The sequence below is a fragment of the Puntigrus tetrazona genome, chromosome 14, assembly GCF_018831695.1.
Source record: "Puntigrus tetrazona isolate hp1 chromosome 14, ASM1883169v1, whole genome shotgun sequence".
Lineage (NCBI taxonomy): Eukaryota > Metazoa > Chordata > Actinopteri > Cypriniformes > Cyprinidae > Puntigrus > Puntigrus tetrazona.
Window position 1 is genome coordinate 12,629,364 of NC_056712.1, and position 26,116 is coordinate 12,655,479.

General features: G+C 36.3%; 1 protein-coding gene across 6 annotated transcripts in view; it reads left to right on the forward strand.

Moving 5' to 3' along the window:
• The window catches only part of unc5a (unc-5 netrin receptor A), a 154,958-nt gene that overhangs the window by 72,320 nt on the left and 56,522 nt on the right, over positions 1-26,116 (forward strand). For all 6 annotated transcript variants that reach the window (XM_043257248.1, XM_043257250.1, XM_043257251.1 and 3 more), the window contains one exon: positions 7,393-7,614. In XM_043257248.1, coding sequence (XP_043113183.1) covers positions 7,393-7,614 — 222 coding nt within the window. The remainder of the gene's footprint in view (positions 1-7,392; positions 7,615-26,116) is intronic.

Genomic DNA, 26,116 nt, shown 5'->3' on the forward strand with positions numbered 1-26,116 from the left:
GATTGCTCTATGATGCGTTGCTTGAGGGACAAAGAACTGATAAAGGAGTTTAATTGGCTTGGAAAGGGCATGCGAAGTAAGAGTGGCCGATGAAGAGAGACCTTACGTGACCTTTCTCGGCCATTGTATGCAACCAGACCCGTATGCAGCCTGACAACGATTTATTCCAATTTAGCTGATTGAGTCTTCATGTTCGGTTCTGGTTATCAGAAGATTTCTCCTCTGAAGTCAAATGCCAGCGCTGTGCTGTGCATTAGATCAGAGAAAGGAAGTGGCTGATGGGCGGCATTTATTGGCTGATGCTGGACGCATCTGGTTCTGATTGATCTCTTTGGAGCTTTGTGGTGTTGTTTTGATTACTCAGTGTTCAACTGTTGCAAAACCCTGTTGATTTACTCAACATGGCACTATTTGGAGAGATACAAGCCTTTCATTCTTGGCATCACAAACAACCGTGCCTTTTCATGTAGTGTATTTAAATGAATTTGTTCACTTGGATTCATTATTCACGGTTTGGGAATGGTATGAATTGCGTCTATCGCTGACGGCGCTTGCATGACAATGTAATTTTAGTATTTATTTTATTGAGCTGACACGTTTCTGTGACAGAAATGCCTCACTCTCGTGAATATGTTTCATCGCTGGTGTAATGTTCAGGGATGAGAATCTGCATTATCAGATTGCACACAAGATCGTATCCATTAGATATTAGTTGTGAGTAATATCGGATTTCAAATTCAAATGTTAGCCATTATGTAGTGTTTACTTCATTTGTGCATTGATCCATGAGGAGCCCGTTAAGCACGGACGGGCAGTTGTTTTTCTTTGTATGTGTGTGTGCATGCATGCATATGAAATAAGTGCTAAGAGAGTGATGAATATATTAAACTCTATAACAACATAAGCGTGGGAAGCTCATCAATCAGCCTTACAGAATGACTTTAATTTGAAGCTTTGCATGGCTGGAATATGCTCTCATGAATAAAGGATTTAACTTTATCATGAGCTGGAACGTGTGTTAACAGAACGTGCAAACGTCCCACGCAGTTTGTCCATTTAGGATGGAAAGGCGCCCCCCTCCGAGCCAGCTGTTTAAAACTTTCTTAGTTATACATGGCATATGTACAACATGACATGACCTGGAATTGTACATTCTTTGACGAAAAAAGCTTTTGTTTTTTTTTCTCTCAATTAATGTGGACTTTTTTATTCTAATTTTGTTTAATATGTCTTTTTGCAGCAATTAAATGTACAGTTGTGATTGTTCTCTTCACTTGTAAAATTGGGAATTTTATGGGTTTTTTTTAAGATAAGAATAACAAAGTCAATGTAGTTTTTTGATATTTGTGTATTATATATATATATATATATATATATATATATATATATATATGTGTGTTTGTTTTTATTTTTATTATATTATTTAGTACATTATGACTTTTATGGGCATATACTCAAGGAGGATAAAAAACACAGTTCTATTATATAGTATATAGGCTTAACCCAAACAAATATATGTGATTTAGTGTAGTCAATGATATTTATATTGCCAACAAGTAAGAGGACATTTTCATAGCTTATATTGTAAATCAGTAAGATCTCACCGAGATCTTACAGAAGACTACTTACACAAAATGCATATAAATATCATTTGTCATTTTGTGTCTCGTACGATGGCATGATCAAAGCTCTGTAGTTTGTATTGTGGGAGAGTATGCACACTGAATGTGAGATCAGTTATTGTGGGTAATTTTTTTTTTGTTTTCCAATAAGAAAACATGCGCACAAAAATATGCTGGAAACACATTTACCATATAAATCTATCATGAGCAACAAAAACTCTCATGTGACTTTGCCTCAACAAATCATCATGCTCCAATCTCATTGCACACCATCTCAAATGTTGTTTTAATCATTCTGAAATGCCTCAGCCAAATTCTGTCATCAAAACGATTTGGTATAGTTACCACCCAGAGCTGTCTCATACAATTTCATTCCCAAACATCATCCGCCTCCAAACGCAAAATAACATGACACAGTTTATTGTGTTTTGTCTGCGCTCTGAGGTGCAAGTCATTTATTATGTAGGAAAAAAAAGAGTCCCAGGGCTTCCCCTGCTGCAATGACTTAAATTTCTATTATTAATAATTTACGCCAATTTCTCAGGAAATGGCGATTTTGTTCTTTTCAACACATGGGATGGAAATGGTGCTTTATTCGCATGTGTATATTTTATGATATTTTGTAATCTCGCATGCAAGTTTAATTTGCACCTTTCCATGGAAATGTAGCTAATGTGTGATGTTTTATCTTGAAAAATTACTAACGATATAAAAGTTATTCTTATGTTTACTTTGTAAAAATCAGATTTCGCTGCAAAGACGTGTGTATCACAACCTGAGGGTGGATATTTTAAGTTATATATATTTAAATGTTTTACTTGCTTAATAACTGTTAATTAGACAACAGAAGACATGAAGAAAATAATTTAGTTATCTTTATTAAAGATAACCTTTGAAGGAATTAAATGTGATAGATATTTATAGGCTTATATAGACTAATATGTATTCAGTTTATTATATTATGTTTTGAAAATTTGATGTATTGCAAGCTTGAACTCGCACATTTCTGAATGTGCAACTAGTGTCGATTTTTCTGCTTCACCTCGGTGCAGAGCCTTCAAAATAGAGTTGAGCATTGGCACATTCCAGTAAAAATAATATGATTCTGACACATGGCGCAATAGCGCTTCGGGCGACCCGAGTTTGAGTTCCGGCTCATGGTCATTTCTCGATCCCATTCCTCTCTCTCCTGTCCAGTTGTTTCCCGTCTTTCTCTGAACTGTCCTCTCATAATAAAGGCACCAAGGCCAAAAGTATAGCCTAAAAATTGCACCATGGGAATAGTGTCTAAATAAATAAATAAATTATGAGGAAAAAGATGGACTCTTGCGGTGAGAATATCAATTCAGTATAGTGCGGATAACATATTGCAATACTTTGAAACAGCGAACAAAAATGAATTCATCTCTATTACGTCCAACATAGCCCGAAACCATTGAGACTGGCGAGGAAAACAGATGTAGACGGTCACGAACAGTTTGAAAGCTCATTTATGATTGTCGTATCTCACCTCAGCTTTACAAAGATCCCACCTGGACAGATTGGGCCAGGTCTGCCTGCTGGTTTACCGAGCTCTCATGTTGTAGAAAAGGTCACCATGAGGAGCTAATGGCCATCATCACTGTGCCAAATTAAGGCTCATTAGACGGACCACATCCCGTGGGCGCCCGGTCTTACATCAGCACAAAGAAAGCCATTTTGACCTGCAATAATTGCCTTGATTGCACCATCCTCTGCTTGCAAAAGAACGGCTTGAATTCCCGATTCATTTGAGCATGTTTTTAATAAATGAATGTCCCTGTAAGATAAATTACTTGTCTGTCGTAGCAAAAAATGTAATGTAACAGAGGGGGGGGGGTGAAACTGGAAAGTGATGTATGTCCTTCATTGGACACAGAACATTTAGTTTTTATTAAGAGTTTAACACGTACACGATACATTAGTGGAGGTTCAGTAGCCGTAGCTTTGCTTCCCACTGTATTTCACCCTGATGAATTAGCAACTCAGCACACCACGTAAAATGACAAAAGGAAATGAGCAGAGCAGCATTATTATGACGTGTTGCACCAGGCCCGGCGAGGCTGGGTAATGTCTTGGCGTCGAGGCTTGATGTTTATTACTTTGGCTAACGTTACCTGCGTGACCCGGGTTGTGGTTTTCTGCAGGGGGAGATGAGGAAGGTGCTGGAAAGGTCAGCGTTAGCCTTGCTGTTTCATTAGCAGAGATGTGCTTTTTGTGTTTTGTGCCACAGCCAGGCTTCTATTGCTTTGTGAAATAATAGCACAGTCCAGAAAAATTAGCTCAGCTAAGTGATCGTGTGATGTCTTTGAAGTGTATAGCCGTGTATGTTTGTATATACGACATACAGATGACTGTGTGGAAAGCCTGATTTCATTCGCATGCATGAATATGAAAATGAAATCAGGGTGCTTGACATGTTCACACAAAGGCTGCATTTATCAAAAATACTGAAAAAAAATTCTAATAATTTAGAATAATGGTTTTCTAATTTAATATACTTTAAAATTAAATTTATGTGATGCGAAATTACCCCAGCCATTACTCCAGTCTTCAGTGACCTGTGATCTTTCAAAAATTATTATTATTCAATTAACTGGTACTTTTTTCAGGATTCTTTGATTAAAAGTTAAATATAGCAGAATTTATTTAAAGTAGAAAACTTTTATAGGAACTAAAATAAAGTAAAAAGAAAAAAAGACAAATGAATCTGACAAATGAACAAATGTGACAATTTATTATTATTTTGCATAACTAAATTAAATCAAATTAAAGTGCTAAAATGATTGAAACTGAAATAACGTTTTTTTAAATCGTCAATGACAACAGCGCTTTAATAAAATATGAATATAAAATATTAAAGCTAACTGAAAATGCAAATATTCATAAATAATACATAAGAATCTATAAATAATACTAAAATGAAGTCGGCAAAGATGGTTGAATGTCTGAAAGAAAATTTGGCTCAGTGAATAAATAAATAGGAAGTTTCTAGGGCACAATATGCTGATAACCTCAAAGCTTCCTGTAATATGTAAATCTATATCATTGTGCGTTGATGTATCATTCAATGGTAATCCTAAAAGAAAGCATCCAAGCAGTCTCATTGCTACCGTTAACCTCTCAGCCCAATGCAGCATCTGTTTGTGGTGGTGGATGAAAATACTCTCTTCACTTCCAATCTAATTTCATTTCATGCCCTTCTCACCCATTACTGGCTCTTTTCCGAAGGTGTTTGGTGTTTTGCACCTGCACAACCATGCCATTGTTAAATTCCGATGTTGTTTGGATTTTAGTCTACATAATATCGAAGCAAGTTACGCTTCCTGGCTTTGACGTCATATTGGCTATTTGCACTTAACATGTCTCTAAAAACAGAGATAAACTCTGAAATGAGATACATGCCGGGGGAATAACTAATTGGCAAAAGTGATCACTTTAAAAATTGAGTTCAGTGCTAAAGGCTATCAGACATGCAGTGTGTGTGTTTGTGTGTGATACACAATGGTGTGGGACCTCCAGCATGGAGAGGGAATAAACAGCCAGCCGAGGCTGCTTGATTGCTCTGGATTGTGGGCGGAAAAGGATAAATTAGCAATTCATTCTTAATTACAAAGACCAGAAAAACATTGCAGCTAACAAATGAAGCAACAAAATTACTGATAGGGCTGCGCTCCGTTTCTGCGCAGCGCTGAAGAATCGTTCTCCCGCAAGTCGCAGGGCCAAGCTCTGATTAATGATGATTTCTCATTGAATCTCTCCAAACATTTATGAATCTAACCGCCTCGACGCTACTTCCATAAATCTATGCGGGGGAGAAACATTTCCGCCTACAAAGTCACGCAGATCTTTGATCCGTAAACAGCGCTGCGCACCCCACCTGATCTCGCCGCTCTATCGGGGGTCATCGGAATAAAGAGCCCGTTCGCCTCACGTTTAATACAGCCTATTTGTGACGGTGGTTGTCAGTCAGTGAATGGCTGGCAGTCACGTCACAGTGGTCGGCCCGGGCGTAATAAAGAGTTGAGTTAAAGCCCTGGATACAGGGCCCGGAGAGCGTGTTTTGAAGTGCCGTGGTCATTCAGCAAGAGGGATTTATGGCCTGCGGTCCATCAGCTCTGATCTTAAAAGGCTGTGATTAACAGCAGAGAGAGTAGAGATGGGATTCAGCACTGCTGTAGGCAAACCTGACAAGGCCATACCACTCAGAAGCTTTTTACTCAGCCTGTTAACAAGGGGACTCATTTTCTCTTACACACACACACACACACATTGTTTTTCTGTAGGGGGTGGAAGATAGTAGCATATGTCTCTCTTTTAGGATTAAATATGTCCTTATGCAGAGGCTTTTGAACATATTTTTGTGTTGAAATTGACTGATATTCAAATCTATGTATCTAAATATATATTTACATCCGAGAGGCTGAAAAATTATAGCTTTTTTTAATCTTGTGAGAATTATACACTAATGTATTTAATAATTTGTCCTTTATTAAAAAAAAGTTTAGGATCCCAGGGTCTTCACGTATACAAATGATATTAAATGTAAATAATGTTATTGCGTGTGTGTGTGTGTGTGTGTGTGAGAGAGAGAGAGAGAGAGAGAGAGAGAGAGAGAGAGAGAGAGAGAGAGAGAGAGAGAGAGTTCATAATTTTAAATCCTTCAATCTTTTTTCTTTATTTTATTTGCTCAGTAGGGTTTAGCTGGTAATTTGACTGCAATATAATACATTCAGATGCTCTTAAATCAGTTTTAAGCCCATAACAACTGAATTTTGTCTTGAAACAATCTGAAATTAACTGATCATTCACAAATCAAAATACATAAAGTATTTACATTATTACAGTATTACATTAAATCCAAGATACTCTAAGGTCTTTTTAAAATCAGGTTGATCATTTGACTTGATAGCAAACTATTTCATCATGTCCTTTAAAAAAAAAGTAAATGTAAGTTATTCAAAAAACTATTATGATTAAATGCAATGAATTTTTACATGCTAAAAATTGTATTGATATTATTTATTATATTTTCTTTAGCATGTTGAAGTTGAATTCCTGTTGTTATTTTTATGAAATGTTGTCAAAGTGACTTAAATTTGAAGTCATGTGTTATATGTTTAAAATATTAACTGTATTTGAGAGTATTCTGGCAGGTGAATTTCAAAAATAAGTCAAAAAAGAAAAGCAATGATGATAGTTCAAATCACTGTGCAAGTAGACTGAACTAGGCTTACATCTGTGTTTATTTATCCCAGTGAATTTGGAATTTAATTTAATTATGGAACATTTTAAATTAGTTCCTCATTATAACATACGTTGCTCATAATGTTTATTTAAACATCATTGGAGTGCAAAGTCAGTACACTGCGATTAATATTCATGAGTTAACCCTACACATGAACATGTTCAGCATCACTGACCCTACTTTGTCTAGAAATAAAATCGCTCAATGTCGCTCAGGCAAAGGCAAGCACTTTTAACACCACACCATTAGCATGATCTCCCAGACCTGTTGTAGCGGAGACATTGTGTCAGCTGTGGTTGGCAGAATATCTGTATTCTACCAAATACGGATGCACAAAATTAGTATTGCACTCAGGTGCGTGTCAAAAGCAATCTGTCCGCTCACAGGGTTCGGAGTGTGAAATTAAATCAGATACACTCATTATCTCTTTGCACTACTAAAAGGTTTCAGGCATCTGAACAACCACAACCTGTCCCTAAAGTTTTATCTCACTTGCTTTCCCAGGTGGAGAGCACGCGGCCACTGTAACACATCCACTTCCTGCGGCCTTCTCCGACCTGCTGCCACACTTCCTGGTGGAGCCTGATGATGTTTATATCGTTAAGAACAAACCAGTGACCCTCACCTGCCGCTCGACCCCTGCCACTCAGATCTACTTCAAGTGCAACGGAGAATGGGTTCACCAAGATCAGCACTTGATCGAGCGTGACGTGGACCCTGCCACAGGTAGACCCTCTCAACACTCTCTCTGAGGTGGACAATAAAGCCGGCTGACCCACAGCATTTATAAAATGACACTGGAAAACAGGAGTGCCTATAAAGGAAGCTTTTTAGATGCGATTCTCTTTCTTCTTCTGTAGTATAGCACAAAATACAAGGACTTCCTTCAAAGCAATTTTCAAAATGTCTTCTGGTCATATCACGAACAGGGCTTGCTTTGTGCTCAGGGATTGGACTGTTGCATTAGTCTATCATAAAAGGCCGTTTTAGTTTGGATATTTCTTGGTTTTTGGAGCAGAGGCAGCAATATTAATAATTAAACTGCAAAAAAATGTCAGTTTTGTAATCTATTAATGTACATATGTCATTTAATAATAAATGCCTTACAGTGATTTTACTGTAGTTACCAGATGTTGTTATGCACACTGAAAGCTTTTGTAAAAGTGCAGGAACAGCAGTATTATATAACACTAATGTTCTGTTCTATTTATTGATAGTAATCATTTAGCTTAACCGTAGGCTGTTCATGGTTTCCCAGCAACATTATGGTCAAAGTTCATTCTGTAAACTTGGCCAACTAATATATAGGTTTTAGGTTAGAAATTAAACAACATTGATAATGTTATACTCTGTACAGGGATGATATAGAGTAAGTTGTTTTAGTATGAATGGCATAATAAACCAGTTTTCCCTTACAGAGTGTACGGTAACGTAATGAAGAGTTTATAAGCCGTGATAAATGATAACGGATTGAAAGCCAGATGTTCTTTACTGACATATCAGGCAGCTGATCAAGTGCAGTGACTGAAAACAGTACCTTTAATTTGAGAAGGTTCCACAAAATTAAGTATAATATACGAATAGGGAAATCTAAACAATGCTTTGATAATAACTTTTTAGATAATATATTAGAAAAAATATATTAATTCATAAAAAGTTTGAAATTAAGTGATATTGTGTAGGACATCAAAAATCAACTCCTTTAGTTTTTTTTTAACTGTTTGCTTTATGTGCTCAATATATTTTGGCTGTTAATTTAATTGTAATAGTGCCATTAATTTGAACGTTTGACGCTGTTACCGCTGTAATTAGATTTCAAACAGCTGTTACTAGCTTTCTAACTTGGTTGCCACCAAGTTTTTCTCTTTATCTCTTTATATCACTCAAATTATTGTCACATCTCATTTACTCTATAATTTAGGTTGTAATAGAAAATATATCAGATGATCTACCTGTTAGCGCATGTAAGGACAAGCTATAGGCAGTGCAGTAGGAGTTACTACTGTATTTTGCAACTTGAGCATTGTTGAGCATTCAACGCAATAGAAAGAAGCCAAAACACAAAGAAAAACAGAACCAAGTAACAGAAAACAAGCTAAAATGAAATTAGCATGACGCAGTAGAAATAAGGTACAATGTGACAGAAACAAGCCACAACACAACAAAATTAGCACAACACAATGGATATGAGCTGCAGTGCAACAGAAACAAGCCACAACACAATGAAATTAGCATTGTAAAAACACATTGTAAAACAAGCCGCAACTCAATGAAAACAAACCATAACACAATTGAAACAAACTGTAAGACAACAGAAACAAGATGCTACACAATGAAATTAGCACAAAACGACAGAAACAAACTACAGCACAATGAAATTAGCATCGGAAAACCACAACACAATGGAATAATCAAAAATTGCTAAATTAGCACAACATAATGGAAACAGTGATATGCATTATGTGACAGTGATTTCGCTGTTTTGTAGAGATTTCATTTGTTGTGAACCACTGGCAACTATAAAGCAAGATCGCATCCACCGCAGAATCTTCTTTTCAGTAGCGTTAGGTTATCGACACTAGCTTAGCGTAGCGCTAATGCATTAAGAAATGCTCTTTTAATTAGCAGGCATCGTGGAGGGCAGATACGATACTCTAAGGGAATTTACAAGACACTGGTGTAAATATAGTCATTGCTTACCGTTGTTTTACGATGCATTTTGAGAATTTCTAGGGATTGTTTTGGTGCACTGAACGATTCTGTCTAAAAATGATTAACTCCATGACAAGCGTATATACTATTGTACTAGAGATTAGATAGAGACAGCCTGTATTAATGTTCAAAGATACTGTGTTTCTTGCCAACTATAAACAGCACCTGTGGTTTGCAGTGTTTTTATTATTATTAATATACATTGGTTTTTCTTATTGCCTTTTTTGCTATTTTATGAAAACAATAAGTCACTGCCACATATCCCAAAATACTTAGTTTTATGTCTTGCAATGCTACTCAGCAATATTTTAAAGCTTGAACTATCTGTTTTTTTAAATGATTAGTGTCAGTTCCTTCAAACTAGTTCAGCATGGTTTCTCTGCAGTTTGTGATTTGTTTCTTGTTTTCCGAGACAGCTTCGTGTTGTAATTCCTCTGAGGTTTAATCACTCTCCCCTCCGAGAGCAGTTTAAGTGATGTAGCCGGTGCTGGAGCCGATTTGTTCAGCTGTACCTGTTCTTATGTGGACATGCTGTGTTTTCTGTTATTTTCCTCCGTCTCGTGATTGATTGGGATCTGCCGACAAGTACTCAGCTCGGCTTTCTACAATGATTGTTCCTAGCGTCAGTAGAATAAAAGAATTTCCTAAAGGGTTTTCTGTGTCTCCCGTTCGCTGTCTTCCCCTCGTTCTCTCAGGAGGTGGAGGCGGGGAACGGCTCGTCAGCATTCAGCGAGCGGATGTTTGTGTGTTTGTTTGACGCTGCTTGGCAGAGGCAGCGTAGGGGCATAGGGATTCACGTCACGCGTGTGCTAAGATTCAGGAGTGATCTGTAACTTAAAACCTCCAATTCACAGCATGACAGCTGATTGGGAGAGCTGACGTGCGGATGACATGCTGCGGAGGAGCTGCAACAATTTCTAGGGGAACGTCGCATTTCTTAAGATGGAGGATATGCTGCTAGGTATTAGAGCAGACAGGCATAAACTCCTGTCATCTGTCTATAACACATGCACACACCAGACTATTAACATTCGGTTTCTTTTGGCAGACAGTACATTGTGTTTATTTATTTAGCTCTGAGTCGCATTTTGAATGCACACGCACGTTCTTCATTCGCTGATGTAAAGTCGGCGAGTCTCTTTGACTGTCACCAGAGGCAGTAGTAGATTACATACATAGTGTATGTTTTGCCACCTGGAATTATGAAACAATTTCTCACTAAATTAAAACATATTAACATTTTATTTCATGTTAGAAACTTTATATTTCAGTAAAAAAAAAAACCTACCTGGCACAAACGTACATGGGTGAAAGACGAAATACGTACCAACAAGTACATATCACTGCAGTTTCCAAAAGAAATGAACACTAAGCTCCAACACCTTTTACAAACTCCTTTTCACACAAATGTATATAGTTACGACTGATAAAGCATAATTTTTGAAAGATTTGAAAACTGATGCTTATGAACATTAGCATCACACATATCCAACTTCATATCATATCTTGTTCAGTGCCCTACGGAGTACAGAGATGTACTTGAGAGGCGAGGAAGTTGAAATGGCATGGTTGCATCAAAAAAATGTGTTTTGCATGTGTTAACACTTTTGGGTACGTTTAGGGTTGGATTTAGTGTAGGGCATATTTTCCAACATGATAGAGCATTAACTTTTAGCAACAGTCTATTGATATTTCAATTCTGAACCATCACAATATATAGCTATATTAACGTAATAAAAATGTGCCAGGGTTTACACATTGAACCTGTGTTTTATCTCCACTCAGTGGACATCGCTCTTAAGCAAAATGTGCTGTAAAGTATGTAAAAATGGAGTCGCACAAAAAGTGCACAGAGGTACATATTTTCTTGAGACCAGGTTGAAAAAAAATCAATAGTGAGGTGAGCTAAATTTGATTTGAATGTATTTTACAGTTTGTTTGTAACTGTCTCTCTATTTTGACTGAAGTATATTTAGTAATGGTAAGATTTTACTGTAAAATAGTGATTGCGATTCTTTTTTTTAATTCACAGTATGTTATCTGAAGCATTGCATGAGTTGGGTAACTGTCGCTTTGTTTGAATGCGGTCTGTTGTCAACAGTGAGACAGTACAAGGTCTCAACATGACACCCCATTCCTCTTGCCTGTGTGTTGCCTGATGAATGGCCAGCGTTTGGCCAGAGATGAAGGACAAACAGATGTCCAACAGTATAGGTTTCCGAAGGTACCCACATTGATCTCTCCCAACTTCCACATTGTGCTGTCAGCAGTGTTTTGAAAGGAGAGCAGCGGGAGGCATCGTCTCCTGTGTAGTTTCAGAAAGTCTGGCTCAAAGTTAGTGCTGGGAAGTAAACTAGACTCCTGACTTTTCCTTTTGAATAGAAAAACAACTCAAACATATGTCAGCTTATTGAAGCGGAGAGTACAAAGTAGTTCCACTTGTCTTGCCAGCTCAGGTGCAAAAGGAAATCAGTGTTGTATGGATACCGTGTTGTATGTCATTGTGCTATTTTGTCATCCTAGCGTTTACATTTTAATGTAGATGCTTTAATGCATAGTGTTTTATGAGGGAATGCTACAACAAAAGTGCTGTCAGGGTTATCATTAAAGTCGCAGTCCGTAAGTCGCCAACTAGTTTGAACACTTGGTATTGCAGTTCCTCGCAGAATTATATGCCATGTGTGGGCTGTGCTCCGGCACGGATGAATCTGATGTTTTGAGGTGAATGTCTAGCTGACAGACGCTGCACTGGAGTGAATCGTGTACTTAGTAATCACAGATTCTAAACTACGTATTGGAATATATGACCCAAATAAAAATGTTGTCATCTGAACAAAGTAAGTAATAGATCTGCCACACTTTGATCTGACCAACTCAGGGAAAAAGCATTACAATAAATCATGCTACCAATGGTGATTAAATCGAACGATCAATTAGCTCATATCACATCAAACCCTGCAAATTATTATTGTTTTTGTACTTCATTCTCAAATTTTTAATGTTAACAACATTACCCTAAAAAGCGATAGTTTTGAACACTGTCTGATTATGTATTTGCTCAAATATTGATTTTAGATCATTTTTTTTATAGATGATTTTTGAGCAAAAAAAGTTACAGACAGCAGCTTTAACTAAAACTATTACAACATTTTTGCTCATTGAAATAATCATGAAAAATTATTAATGAAAACATGTTGAAATACATTAAGTTAATTCAGTTTGGTTAAAGCTGATGTTAAAATGACTAAAAGCTAAAACTGAAACCAAAAAAATCTTTAAATAGTAATAACTGAAATGATCAAATAAACATAAAAACAAAAGTAAACGTGAAACAAAATAAAATAAAATGCTAGGCTATAAAAAAAGTTCAAAATATTCATAACAATATTCGTGTATAAATAGTGATAATACTGCTTAATGTAACTGGTTTATTTATATTCTACATTCAGTTTCTCTGTCAGTTTGTGTGTTTGTTTTGTATTTATTTTTTAACATATGTCTGTTAATAATATATGTTTTAAGGGTGCTTCAAATATGCGTCCATCATGGTAGTATTTGTAGTATGAAATTAAATTTAGGAAATTTTTTACAGACAAAATAATAAAAACATGTTGAAAGTTGGTCAAATAAATTTGTTTATTTAAATGTAGGTAAAGTAATTTCAAACTCTTAAGACTTAACAAAAAATAGTAAATTCAAAGAATCTTTTTTTCCCAGTGTACAACAACAACAACAAAAAATGCACTTGTCTTTACTCTTTTTGGGGTGAAAAATTACCTTTACCTATATCTCTTAATAAGATTCCCCTACAAAATCAGTATGTTATATTAACTATCTATATTTCAAAATGTCTTCATCATATTTCTGCCCTCATCATTAAGACTCGTACTGCACAGTCCCTCGTTCTTATCAGGGTTTCAGTCATTGGTACCTTGAGGCAGTTTGATCTCATCGATGGATGTTTTAGTTTGCAAATATCAAGTTATCGACAACTATTTGGTATCTGTCTGCTTAGCGCACGTCTCCTTTATATCTGCAGCGTTTACTTGAATGAAGAATAATACTGCGATGTGTCCTTCCTCTCCAGTGTATCAGTGTCCACTATCGATTCTTTCCTGGGAGTCTATTGGTTCTCATTACCTGTCTCCAGTAACTTATCTCAATTGTATTTCTCTGGCCAGTTCAAAGCTTCTCCCCTTCTGCTTTAACACACTCACACACTCACACACACACATACAGGTTTCTCATCCTCTCGTCTGAGGAAACTAAGCTAAGACAGGGGAGAGATGAAGACATATCCATTCAAAGAGAAATCAATGATGACAGTGGATTTGCATGGACCAGACCTGGATGCCGGCTGATCCATTATGGCAATATTCTCGTTTAACTAACTGCAGTCTCAGACATGGGCTAGAAAGATTGCAAATGCTTCGGATTGTCCGATTATATTTGATACGATGCCTCTGAAAGGCTTTCAGAGGAGATTAATAATATGCTTTGATCTTGATTTTTATCTCATACTATCTGTCTAACTGGACAACATCTCATTTGCCACTTATATGGTCATTTGCGGCAACACTTTAAATGTAATTGTCAGAAAATCTGAAATATTTGTCTCTTTAAAGATAATTCTTTGCACAAGACACCTCACTGACTAGTAGATATGCGCTAAATTTCATTTTTCCCCATGAGCCTCTTTGACGTCTTAGCGGTCCTGGTTTCGTTTTTATGAGATTGTTAATCACATTTGAATTCATTTGTTATAGCAGCATGAATTTTTGATAATATTTTCTCAATTAAATGAAAGTGAATTTAAGTAAATTCACATTCCTTTGGATCTGATTTCCTTCATTTATTTTGTTAAATGAGCATTGAGTTAATGAGCACATTAATTTTTTTGCCGTGCCAACATTTTGATCTTGTTTTCGCTGTTCTCGGGTAAAGCTCCTGGGTTCCTACAGACAAACTAAGATGATTAGCACAATCACTTTTAATTGATGAGGCACATTTCTGCCAATTTCAAAGATCTCAGGTAGAAAATGAGAATTTCGGTGGCCCTTTTACCATCTGAATTATAGGGGAGTGTATAAAACATTTAGCTTGTGGGAGAGTGAGTGCATATCCTAAGGTAAAATGAATTATGGGCAATTTTCAGAAACTAAATTTTGAGAATTATTGCCACCCTATCCATATACTCGGAACAGTGTAATTAAGTTCATGCAGACTCTAATGTCTTTGATTAAATGAAGCCATTTTTTGGCATGCTAAGATTTGTCTTGAAACATCAGGCCTCCTGGTCATTCATTTACTGAATAACAGAAAGAAAAGCAATCACAGGGTTCCATTTACAGAAATCATTATTATTCATTGTTATTTTTTTTTTCAAGATTGAAACTACCTTATAGAGTTGATGTGAATATATTAAATAATATTATATTATTTATTCATTAAACATAAAAGTCTAGCCGAGCAGACCACTGAGGAATCTAACCAGGACCGCATAGTGTTTTAAAGAGAAGATAAAAAAAAACACATTCAGTTGTGTTAAAATGAATACTTTTATCAAAAAACAAGTATTATATTAAACAAAATTGAAAGAAAAGACCTTTATAATGGTGGTACAATAACAATAATTATAATAATGTTGATAATGATAATAATAGTCAAGCTAATGTTTTGTTCAGAGCAATTCTTTTTTATTTTAACATTATTTCAGTTTTTCATACTGTAACAATATGATAATATAGGTATATAATTGTTAAACATAAGAGACATCTTTCAAAAACATAAAAAAAGAAATCTTCTGAGCGGTACTGTGTGTGTTTGCATATGTTATTTTGTATTATACAGCAACTTTTACAGCAAATATTATAAAGACTACAGATGAAGATTATCACACGTCTGAGAACATCTTGCTAACAATGTAGAAATACGAAGATGATGCTCAACAGTGATGAAGCAATCTTTAATGGGTTGTTAGAGGGCTGAATCAGTCAGTAGCTGATGTCTCTACAGCCGGGGCTTTAATGAGCATCAAAAGAAAGAGTAGGAGGAGAGGACAGCCATTGTACCTCTAAATGAACATAATCGTCTCGTGCCACCTGCTAGACATCAATCAATAGCAATAGGGCTAATTGATAAGGCATTATTAGCAACTTTCCCTTTAATGGAAATTGTATTTCATCCTGTCTAAATGGCAGAGAGGGGTTGGCATTGAGGCATAAGGAGCAGATGGCAAGGTCAACGGCTCCAGTAATCCAGCGAGCAGACAGACACATTAACTGGCCTAGTCGGGTCAGCACCAGCGAGGGGATCTGCGGTACTGCAGATGCTTCATAAAGAGACTGTTTAGAAACCGACCACACGCAAGCAGTCTACACGAAAGGTAATATCGCTGACCGTAAATCAAGTTCCCTGTCTTGAGGATCAAATCACATCGCTCTGTAAAAAACATTTATTTTTTTGTTAACGTTGGTTTCGGGCCTAAATTAATCTTGGGTTCAGATGGCATGCCATGGACCACAAACAAGCCATTTACAAAGTGTCTCATGTACATTGCGCTAGATTGCACTGTAGACTGAGACTAAAACGCCGGAGCCTTTACAAAATTTGCAAATTTGAACTCTGATTGCATGCTTCTTCATAATTATAGGAAATCAGGGTGTGCTGGATTTTATTAGTCTGCCGTGCTTCCTTTTTAAAAGTTAAACAGGGAACGAGTGCTGTGCTTCTAAGGAATACTTTCTGCTTTTGCCATAGTTTGACTTGCATTAAAAGTTTTGCTCATAGTTAGTCTGCTAACATATTGGCTGTTTATTACTTATAAAGGACATATTCTGCATGACCATATTCTACGTGCCTAATCATACCTAAACTTAACACCTTACTAACCATTAATAAGCAGCAAATTAGGAGTTTGCTGAGGCAAAGTCATAGTTAATGGTTTGTTAATGGTGAGAATTTGACCTTAAAATGAAGTGTGACCAACTAATGTTCTTAATTGCCATCTTTGTGTTCATTTAAATAATCCATTATACTTCTTGTTAATAATTTTAATCAAATTAGCTACAAAAGCTTTTTGGTAGAAATTATGGTTCCTCTGACTGAGGGGAAAAGCACACGCACACACACACACACACACACACACACACACACACACACACACACACGCACACACACACATACACACACACGCATGTTGTGTTTCCATGTTTTATGGGGACATTCCAATGTTTTTTATACCGTATAGACTGTATGTATTATTGTCCTACACCAACCTTAAACCTGTCCCTTACAGGAAACTACTGGCATATTTAGATTTTCAAAAAAATTATTCCTGTATGTTTTATAAGCTTGTTTCCTCTTAGTCAAAATTTACTGGTATTTCTATCCTTGTGGGGACATTTGATCCTCATAATGTGCACACACACACACACACACACATACTTTTGAATCATTTCAAAGCAAATACAAAAATGCATATATTGCATTTTTAGCATACACTTTTTCTACGTGTTGTTGTAAAGGTTTAGAAAGTTTTTCAGGTGTGATTATGGCTGTTTTGGCTACCTCAGGCTGGCTTAATACACTGACCTGATGTGCCCCAAATCTTCTGCATTTAGAGAAAATGTCTGGCACAAAGAAGAAGTTCTGCTGGACGATGAAACTGCTCCTCTCAGTACACACAGTCTGCACTCCCACAATCCATTTCAACTCAGCCCATAGCTTACAGCTAGTAAGTAATTACTTTTTGATCAAGAGCTATGCCCTTGTTGTTGCACAGAATGCAATCTAGACTAACAACATGCCTGTGGTAGTGATTCAAGCATTTATTTTTTCTCACTGTGCACTAGGAGACCAATGGATTATCAATACTGTACCATTAAGATGTGTTGCTTTTTGTGGAAGGAAATGAAGATTGACACCATAGAGCCGCTGCAAAGAGCCCCGGAGAGCTGTTTACTTCACAATTAAAATGGCAGTGATGGGAGTGAAGAGAGGAAATGTAGTTCAGGATTTGAAAAATGCTCATGGAATGGCATAGAAAATGGGATGTGGCATCCTCAGGGCCGGTGTTGGAAATATTCATACAGTGGGTGGTTTCAGTGGCACATGTCATGGATGCTTGTCGTTTTGCAGCCCTGTAGCACTGCAGGGTACACGGAAGAACAGTAATTGGTGAAAGAAAGTTTTGCTATTGCATTTTATGCTTTAAAGTGTATCCATATTTAAATAATATCAACTCATTTATTATTTATTTATTTTTTTTTATTTTTTATTCATTTATTTATTTGTATCAACCATTTGGCCCATAAGGTATGATTGATTTGAAAAAATGTTGTGATTTAAATGATGTTTTTATAATAGTAAATATATATATATATATAAATACTTATTTTTCCTTAGCAAACGAAAAAGTCTTTCTTCTGCCTCGTCGCCCGATTTAACATTTTGATACTTTTCAGTGACAGGTGGAAACGTTTTAGTAGATAAAGCAGATAAAGGCACTGTTAAATGAGATTTTATTGTAGCCAGTTCAGTTGTTTTTCTTCATATTTCATAAAGCAGAACAAGTGCTACAAGGACAGCTTGACAGAGATTGAAGCCGTAACTAAGGGCAACAGCGACTAATTTGATTGACATGTGTTGCTGCTCCGCCTCCTCCCTCCATCTCTGATTGTAATTCTCTATCCCCACCATACACCAGCATTTTGTATCATAATCATTTTGCAAACAATAGCAGGAAATTCCTGTTGTTTTCCTTTCTCCGTCTAGTTATTCAGAAAGATAGAAACGTTCAGTGCGTAGAAACACTGCAAAACAGCATTGTGCAGGTGAAGATGGGTGTTATTACATTTTAGACATGCAAAAAATAAAAGTACTTCTGTGACTAGGTCTGCTTGTCACTCAAACCTTACCAAACATAAACAATCCACCAAGACATTTACAGTTTTAACTGCCACCAATCAAGTAAGATGATTTTTGATGCAGATCAACACCTGTTCGGCTCACGTTGCTTTATAAATAGATCAGCCGCTGGGAGAGGAGGGAGGGGACGTGACAGCTTAATAGTCCGTGAAGATTTTGGATAGGCAGAGAAACGGGGTGGATGACAGTTTGTGCTTTGTGTGCGCTAGCCCTTAGGAACGAATCAGTATAAACTCACTTAGCACTCAGACAAATATCAAAACATACGGCTCTTCCTTGTCAGCTTGAGCTCCAATCACATGTTGGATTATGACAGAGGATGTAGTTTGGGACAAGAAATGCTTTCTGAATGGATTTGGAGTAGGTCTAGATTGCCACATGATATTCGGGAAAGCAGCTGTTACAGTCGGCGTACTGCTCCCTAAAGATTCATACTTTCAGAAATATCCTTTGTTCATCAATCATATTATCTAAATACAGTTTTTTTACATCTGGTATTGGCATCCCGCTCGGTCTCTATGATCACAAAGGCTGCATTTATTTGAACACAAAAATATAATAAAAATAATATTGTGAAATGTTATTACAATTTAAAAGCTTTTTTTTCCCACTGTAAAAACAATGCTGAATTTCACCAGCCATTACTCATTACTCATACTTTTTCCAGCCTAATGTTTTGTGGACGAAACATTTAAGTAATATATTTCCCAAAACTGCAATGAAATATTTTTTTAGTAAAATGTTACAAAAATATGAATCAGTAAAATGATTATTAATAGCTGAGCTCCAGGAATGATTGATAATAACTGAGCCGAAAATCAGAATATTAGAATGATTTCTGAAGGATCATGTGACACTGAAGCCTACTGTTCTCTGTCTTAATCTTTCATAAATGATCAGTGTTTTTTAATCAGATGGTACTGTAGCCTACATAGCCAACAAACTTGCTGCTGTACACCAACTTTCTTGTTGCTGTTTTTTGCTTTGTCAATATGCCATGTCATTCTGATGAGTTAAGTGATGTATATAGTCACACAACCCTCCCTTCATAAATATCTGATCACAAGTGCTCACAGGAGACTCGTTTAGTTGTCTTAGTTGTCATTTGGTTAATAAAACAGTTATTTTGCCATGCTGTCAAACGCCTGTCTGCTAGGCAACATATTTAAGAGACATAAAGCCAAAAGATAGTGTGATGCCAGCTGGTTTTCATGGGTTGGTGGGCCTTTAGCTTGGAGCTACAGAGAATATTTTGGCCGTAGTATGTCCTTAATTGGTTTACCTTAACATCTACTTGCTGACAGATATGCCTTCTGGTTAAAAAGCCTGACAGAAATGGAGGTTTAATGAGGCTGATATGATTTTTGTTAGCTCCAGTGCTATCAGCTAGCAGATGGACCGTCTCAGTGTCTATCTGTAGCTTTGATAATTTATTACCTGAGGTGTAAATTGTCAACAGAGGAATACCTTCTGTCAGAACTGGATTTATTCTTGGTTGTTGGCCTGCTACAACCAACCATGGCTCATGTGGCCAGTAAATGTAGCTGGAAGAGGAATGAACTAACAACTCGCGCACACACATACACGATAACAGAAGCTGCTATGAAATACAGCCCACCTGTCTATGACCCTTAGGAAACATAAGCATGGGAGAGATTGACTACCTATAATTCTGTCATGATTATATATATATATATATATATATTATATATGATCATGACTCATATAATATATGAGTAGTATAAACCTAGTAATTAATGATTGTGATTAATGTAAAATGTAATTGTGATTAATGATTAGATTTTTTAATTATATAATTGTCACTGGTAGAATGAACTGAATAATAATACTATTTTAAATATATATATTTTAAATAAATATATATATATATATATATATATATATATATATATATATATATATATATATATATATATATATATATATATATTTATAACAAAAAGTGCCACCACATATTAATTATTATTGTTGTTGTTGTTTTTGTTGTGCTATATTCAGCTGGGATAGATTTGTTGATATATTGCACATAATAAATAGTAGTTTTACATTTAAATTTTTTATAATATATTTTCTATGATACTGCAATAATAAATATTTGTCATTTAACTGATTGCTAGTATATATCCGTATATATATATACCGGTATATATCGGTATAAAATCATCAATAATATTACAGTAACCAATACTGATGAATTTGTCCATCAGTCACTTAACTGATCACTGTTACTGTATGGCTTGTTTAGTTAGACAGTTTTGTAGTCTCTGTTTTTCACACAGGATTACTTTTTACGCCAGTTTAAATGATACATTTCAGTTTGATACAATTGTTACCTGCGAATGATGTTAGAATGTGTTGACAGTGTTGTCTTTACTCGACTTTCTAAAAATACTAAAGCAAATTAGCATTTCATCAGCCTCTGTGGATCTGTGAATTCCTGTCCTCTCTTCTCTGAAGAAGCTATGAGTGTTAAAACAGAGCCCCCTTCTGCTGCAGTACATGATCATCGCGTGCTGATCTTACATCACATCAAACAAACTCTCTCCAGAGGCAATTTAGCATCAAACATCCAATAAATAACCGCAATCAGCAGTGACATGCCAATATGGCGCTACACGCAGATCGGGGTGTTGATGGCATAAGATAAAAAAATCAATCAGCAGAAAAATGACAAATTACACCTTGAGTTGAAATGATCTTTCAAAACAAAGGGGTCTTACAATACATAAAGGAAACTCAGGTATGTTTTCATGTTCTGTTATGAAATAGTCTACCAGATATGCCCGTGTTTCACTGTTGCAAGGGCTTTCTCAGGTTACAGACGGTTAGGATTTAATTTAATATCAGTCACATAAAAGTCGACATAAAATCATAGTGTTGTCTTTCATGGCGCTTGTAATCACTCTAGCTTGCTTTTCCGTGTCACAATCCATTTCAGAGTTCTGTAGACATGAATATCAGTGTATTTTCCCGCAGATTGACAAGTTAGCATGCTCGTCAGTTGTTTTTCTAACCTACCTGCGAGTGGTTTCACCTTGAGCTGGCATTGGCCTGAACTAGACTGGATTGATTGGTGCCGCAGCCACACGCTGGGTCACCAGCCTTAAATAATCCATAATAGAGCGGCGAGCGCGAACGGGGGGCCTTGAACAGCGTTCACAGTCGCAAATGGACAGTTCAATCAAATTACAACTAGCAAAAAATATTCCTGTAATAACTAAAATCCTTGAACCAAGCCTTGACCCAAAAAGTGCACTGGTTGGGGGTCCCTGGATGTGCTTGCATAGGCCCCTCTGTGGCTGATGGATTTAATGTGGCCCTTGAAACAGTCAGTCTGTCTCTTCTCTTCTTCATAGACTGCTGCTCACTGGAGTGAGCCGAGGATTACAGTATCTTATTAGTGCAGAAAAGAGACAGCCGTTCACTGAGTCATCCTGCCTGTTGGTCCACACGGACCACACATCCAGCTTCAGAGCACCTGGGGACAATGGCTTTTTTTTTTTTTTTTTTTTGAAAGGAGAGTTTGAAAGGTTTTTTGGGGGAAGGATGGACTCTAGTTTTGATGCTTTGTCTGTGTATGGTATTATTTGGGACTTTTTATTATTAGTGGTGCTACCCAAGAGGTATGTTCAGATCCCTACCTTTATTCACCATTTATGTTCTGAAGGATACCTCTGATCATTTGGCTTGTTGAGGACGGGGCGATTTTAGTTTTTAGGTAGTTTTTTTTAAGTGATTAAAAAAATCCCATAGATTTAGTGAAGGAGAGACCCAAACCATATATTGATACTAGAAGTGGGCCTTTTTTATATAAATGTTTACATTTAAATACAATTTTATTTTGTAATATTAATTATTGCTTTTTGTATGTTTTTTTTTTTAAGTAGTATCAATGTATGCACATCATTTCTATTTATTTATTTTATACATTTATTTAATCTATCAATTTTATTTATTATTAATGTTTGGTCAGATTTGAACTTAAGCATGTGCATTTATTTATTCATTTATTGTTTTATTGTTTCATTATATGTATTGAAATTTATATGTAATTTTTTTCATTTAATAACTGAATTAATGTAAAATATCTTAACCTAATTAAATTACTTTTGAAAGTAAGTTTAGTTTTTTCTTAAATTTAATTTGATCATTTATAAAATCTTACTGCTTTTTATGTTTTTTTCATATCTAATATTTTTGAATACATTTTAATAATTGCCTTATTGTAATACCTGTTTTGTATTTTCACATTAATAATTGTACTGTAATATTGTTAAACATGTTATTGTTGCACAATTTGTATTCATTTTAAAACAATGCATATCTATTTAATTTATTAATTGTATCATCGATCTTAAGATTCGATGTGTGTTAAATAATGACGTTATTTATCGTTTCATTACTTGTTATTTTTATTCAATTTCATATTTATGTTAATGCAATCTGGCTTTAGTTTTATTTAATATAATTACTCGTGGAATAAGACTGAAGAAAAGAAGAGTGGAGGAGACGGAAGGGGCAGATGTAAACTCATATTGACCTCACAAGCATCATGCCTCGATGTTTCGGCGCACAGCTCTAAATTCTGTCAGAGTTTTAATGACATTTTTCGAATTGCTCTGATTATTCATTTGTTTGTTTACCTTTGGCCGGGCTCAGACGTCCAGAAGCGATAACGGGTAATGAAAAGAGCGTAATGCACTGAAAGAGAGTGATATGTTTGTCAAACAACATGGTAAACATTACATTATTCAACACAGTTCAAAACACTAATGTCTTTTAAATGCGTATTTACCTCTCTAATTCAACACTAATGATAAACATCATTATTGCCACTAGTGTGTCCATACAGGTGATGGAAGCAATTAAACTATAAGATTCAGTGCATCGGAGAGTGACACTTTATTTCAGCTGAAGTCAATAGAAAACCAGAAAGTCTACATTGTGACCTTTTGACTGACAGTTGTGTGTCGTTCTAGTGTAAGTCGGTTCCCTCTTAATCCAAGTTCCCGTTGATGAATCTTGGCTCCTCGCGCTCTAGATGCGGCCTAATTGAATTTCCTCGGTCACAATGAAAACTTACTCCAACCTGCCAGTTTTGGGCTGCGCCTTTGATAAGCAAATGACCCCCGTGGAATTGAGGTCACCGGCAGCAAAAACAAGAGTGAGTGAAAAAAAATAAAGTCTCTGCGCCAGTCAAGCCTCCGTATCAACTCACAATAGAATAAGAGCAGCGATGTCACTGCGGGTCCGTGAGTCTCGTCTGTATTTCTAGACACACACATGCTGTTTGATTTAGCAGCCTCATCCTCCTCACAATGAAAGTCCTTTATAGCAGTAATGAGAACTGTTACTCACACATTTGGAAGGATAACATACTTGAATAATGCATCTCTTTGCCACCTAGTCGCTCTTCTAGCAGCGCTTGCCGCTCCTTTTGGGAGCTGTTGGTGCAGACACAAGGAACAGATGTTCGCCGCTGCAATAATATGTAGAGCAGTCACTGCAAAGACACGCTGGGACTGAGATAAAGTTATGGTGTAGTGTGTCGGAACGGGATGTTATCATATCCCCGGATTCTGCTGTAAATGCACCGTCGAATCCGACCAGGACCCTGTCTAGTTCCCTGGAGGAAACATCTCATCCATGGTTTTCCCTGTGAGACTCTGGGCTTTCTGTAAATACCACGGTCGAAAGGACAGTTTAAGACTGAAATGAGAAAAATTCTGTAATGGTTTGCTCACCCTCGTGTTGTTGCAAACCTTTAAACCGTTTAGTTATATGTCCTTGGAATAAAAAAAGTCAGATTGTCAATACAGATGAAAACAGCCCTATAAAGAATGGTTACTATGCAGAAATTATAGTGAATTTCAAAAAATGTAAGGAAATGAGCTACTTAATCTTATTTATTTTCATATTTTTTAGCTACCTTATTTTATATTGTATTTTTGGAAGTTAGGACTACGGAGTACTAAGAATTTTTTTTTTTAAGTTTAAAGAACAGAATCTTCTTCAGTAAAAGATTACTTTATTATTTATATGTTTTGGATAATATTATGATATAATACTACATGAGAAATATATATCAGTTTACATTTATAGCATTTTAATTAAGAGCTATGTTGTTTTAAAATATTTTATTAATATTTTATTGGGCCCTGGCTTAAAAGCTTTAGCTCACCAAAAATAAAAACTTCCCACGAGTTAAAGACTGATGTTTGCATAAAGTCTCACTATTTTTGCAGCAGCTCTCAGAGTGTTGCATTTTTAAAACACTGTATCAAGTTTAAAATGAAAAGGAAACGGAAAAGGGAAAAAAAAAAAAGTATTTCTATGAATTTTTTTTTTCATTCTGAGTATTCCTTATGATGCATGCATTGAATTCTGGGAAATGCCTGGGAACTGGCTGACCTTGTGGTCTGTTATGAAAAATGCACTCGGTTCAGCTCACCCCAGAATGGAAAGCAGCATCATTATTATTCTTTTTCTGAATTTTTATGTCTGTATTTAATAATTTGTTAGATGTCAACGTAGAAAAATGGGACGGGTTATGAATTTTTAACAATTAATTTTGAAGGTGTGCCGCATGTATTGAGTATGCCGTCGCACAACACGACAAAAGCATAAAGCAATAACTCAGAATTACGATCCCATCTCCACAGGGCCTTTTTTCTTAGAGGGTCTAATAAATGTGTCTTCATTTTGGAATAATTTCCTCCGTCTGTGGGGGTTTCACACAGTATTGGAGGCGGGTGTTCACGTGCGACACTTGGTCTAAGAGTCAATTATTCTTTAACCGCGTGACCTCTCAGACCCCAAAGGGAGGGTTGCCACAGCGACCTCGCTCAAGGGCTCAGGGGTGAAGGTTTTAATGGTGTTCCTAGTCAAAGACTTCATACTCGGTTAATTACTCATTATACAAATCTGCATTACAGTATTATCCTGGCCTATCATGCAGCTAAATCTGTCATGCAGGAAAAGTGAATTTTCACGCCCGAGTAGCTGTTACAGGCCATGTGGCATATTCACAAAAGTGAGCGAAAGCGAATGTGGCGGCCTCAGCGGTTCGTCGTGAAGCGCGGAGGGAGTATGAGGTCAGAAATCCGGGTAATTGCTGCTAAAAGAAACAAAAAGCAATTAATAAAACAATCAGTGTTTAAGATAGCTTTTCCTCTGACTATTCCAGGACTATGCCTGTTTCCCTTAATTGTATTTTACGATTTAATGCGAACGATAATTACATTCTCTGAAAAAAATCACCCCTTTTAGTGGTCTAATATCATAACTATTTCCGCTCATATTGAATTGGTTACGCAATCTGAATTAAATGCAATGTGAGCGGAGCAATTAATTGAGAGTGTGTTATTTTCAGCGCACTTATTTTTTTTCTGGATTAGAGTTTTGTGCATTGAATCTCGTATTTCTGACCCGCTGCAAAAGTGTTTCGAGCCATCAGGGAGGATTAAAGTCCAGACGTTGTGTCAGAGGAGAGCGAGATTGTCTGAGAGGTCCATTTTGATGTTGACGCCCTGAGTAACACTGGAGGGTGGTTTAAATCTAACCGTAA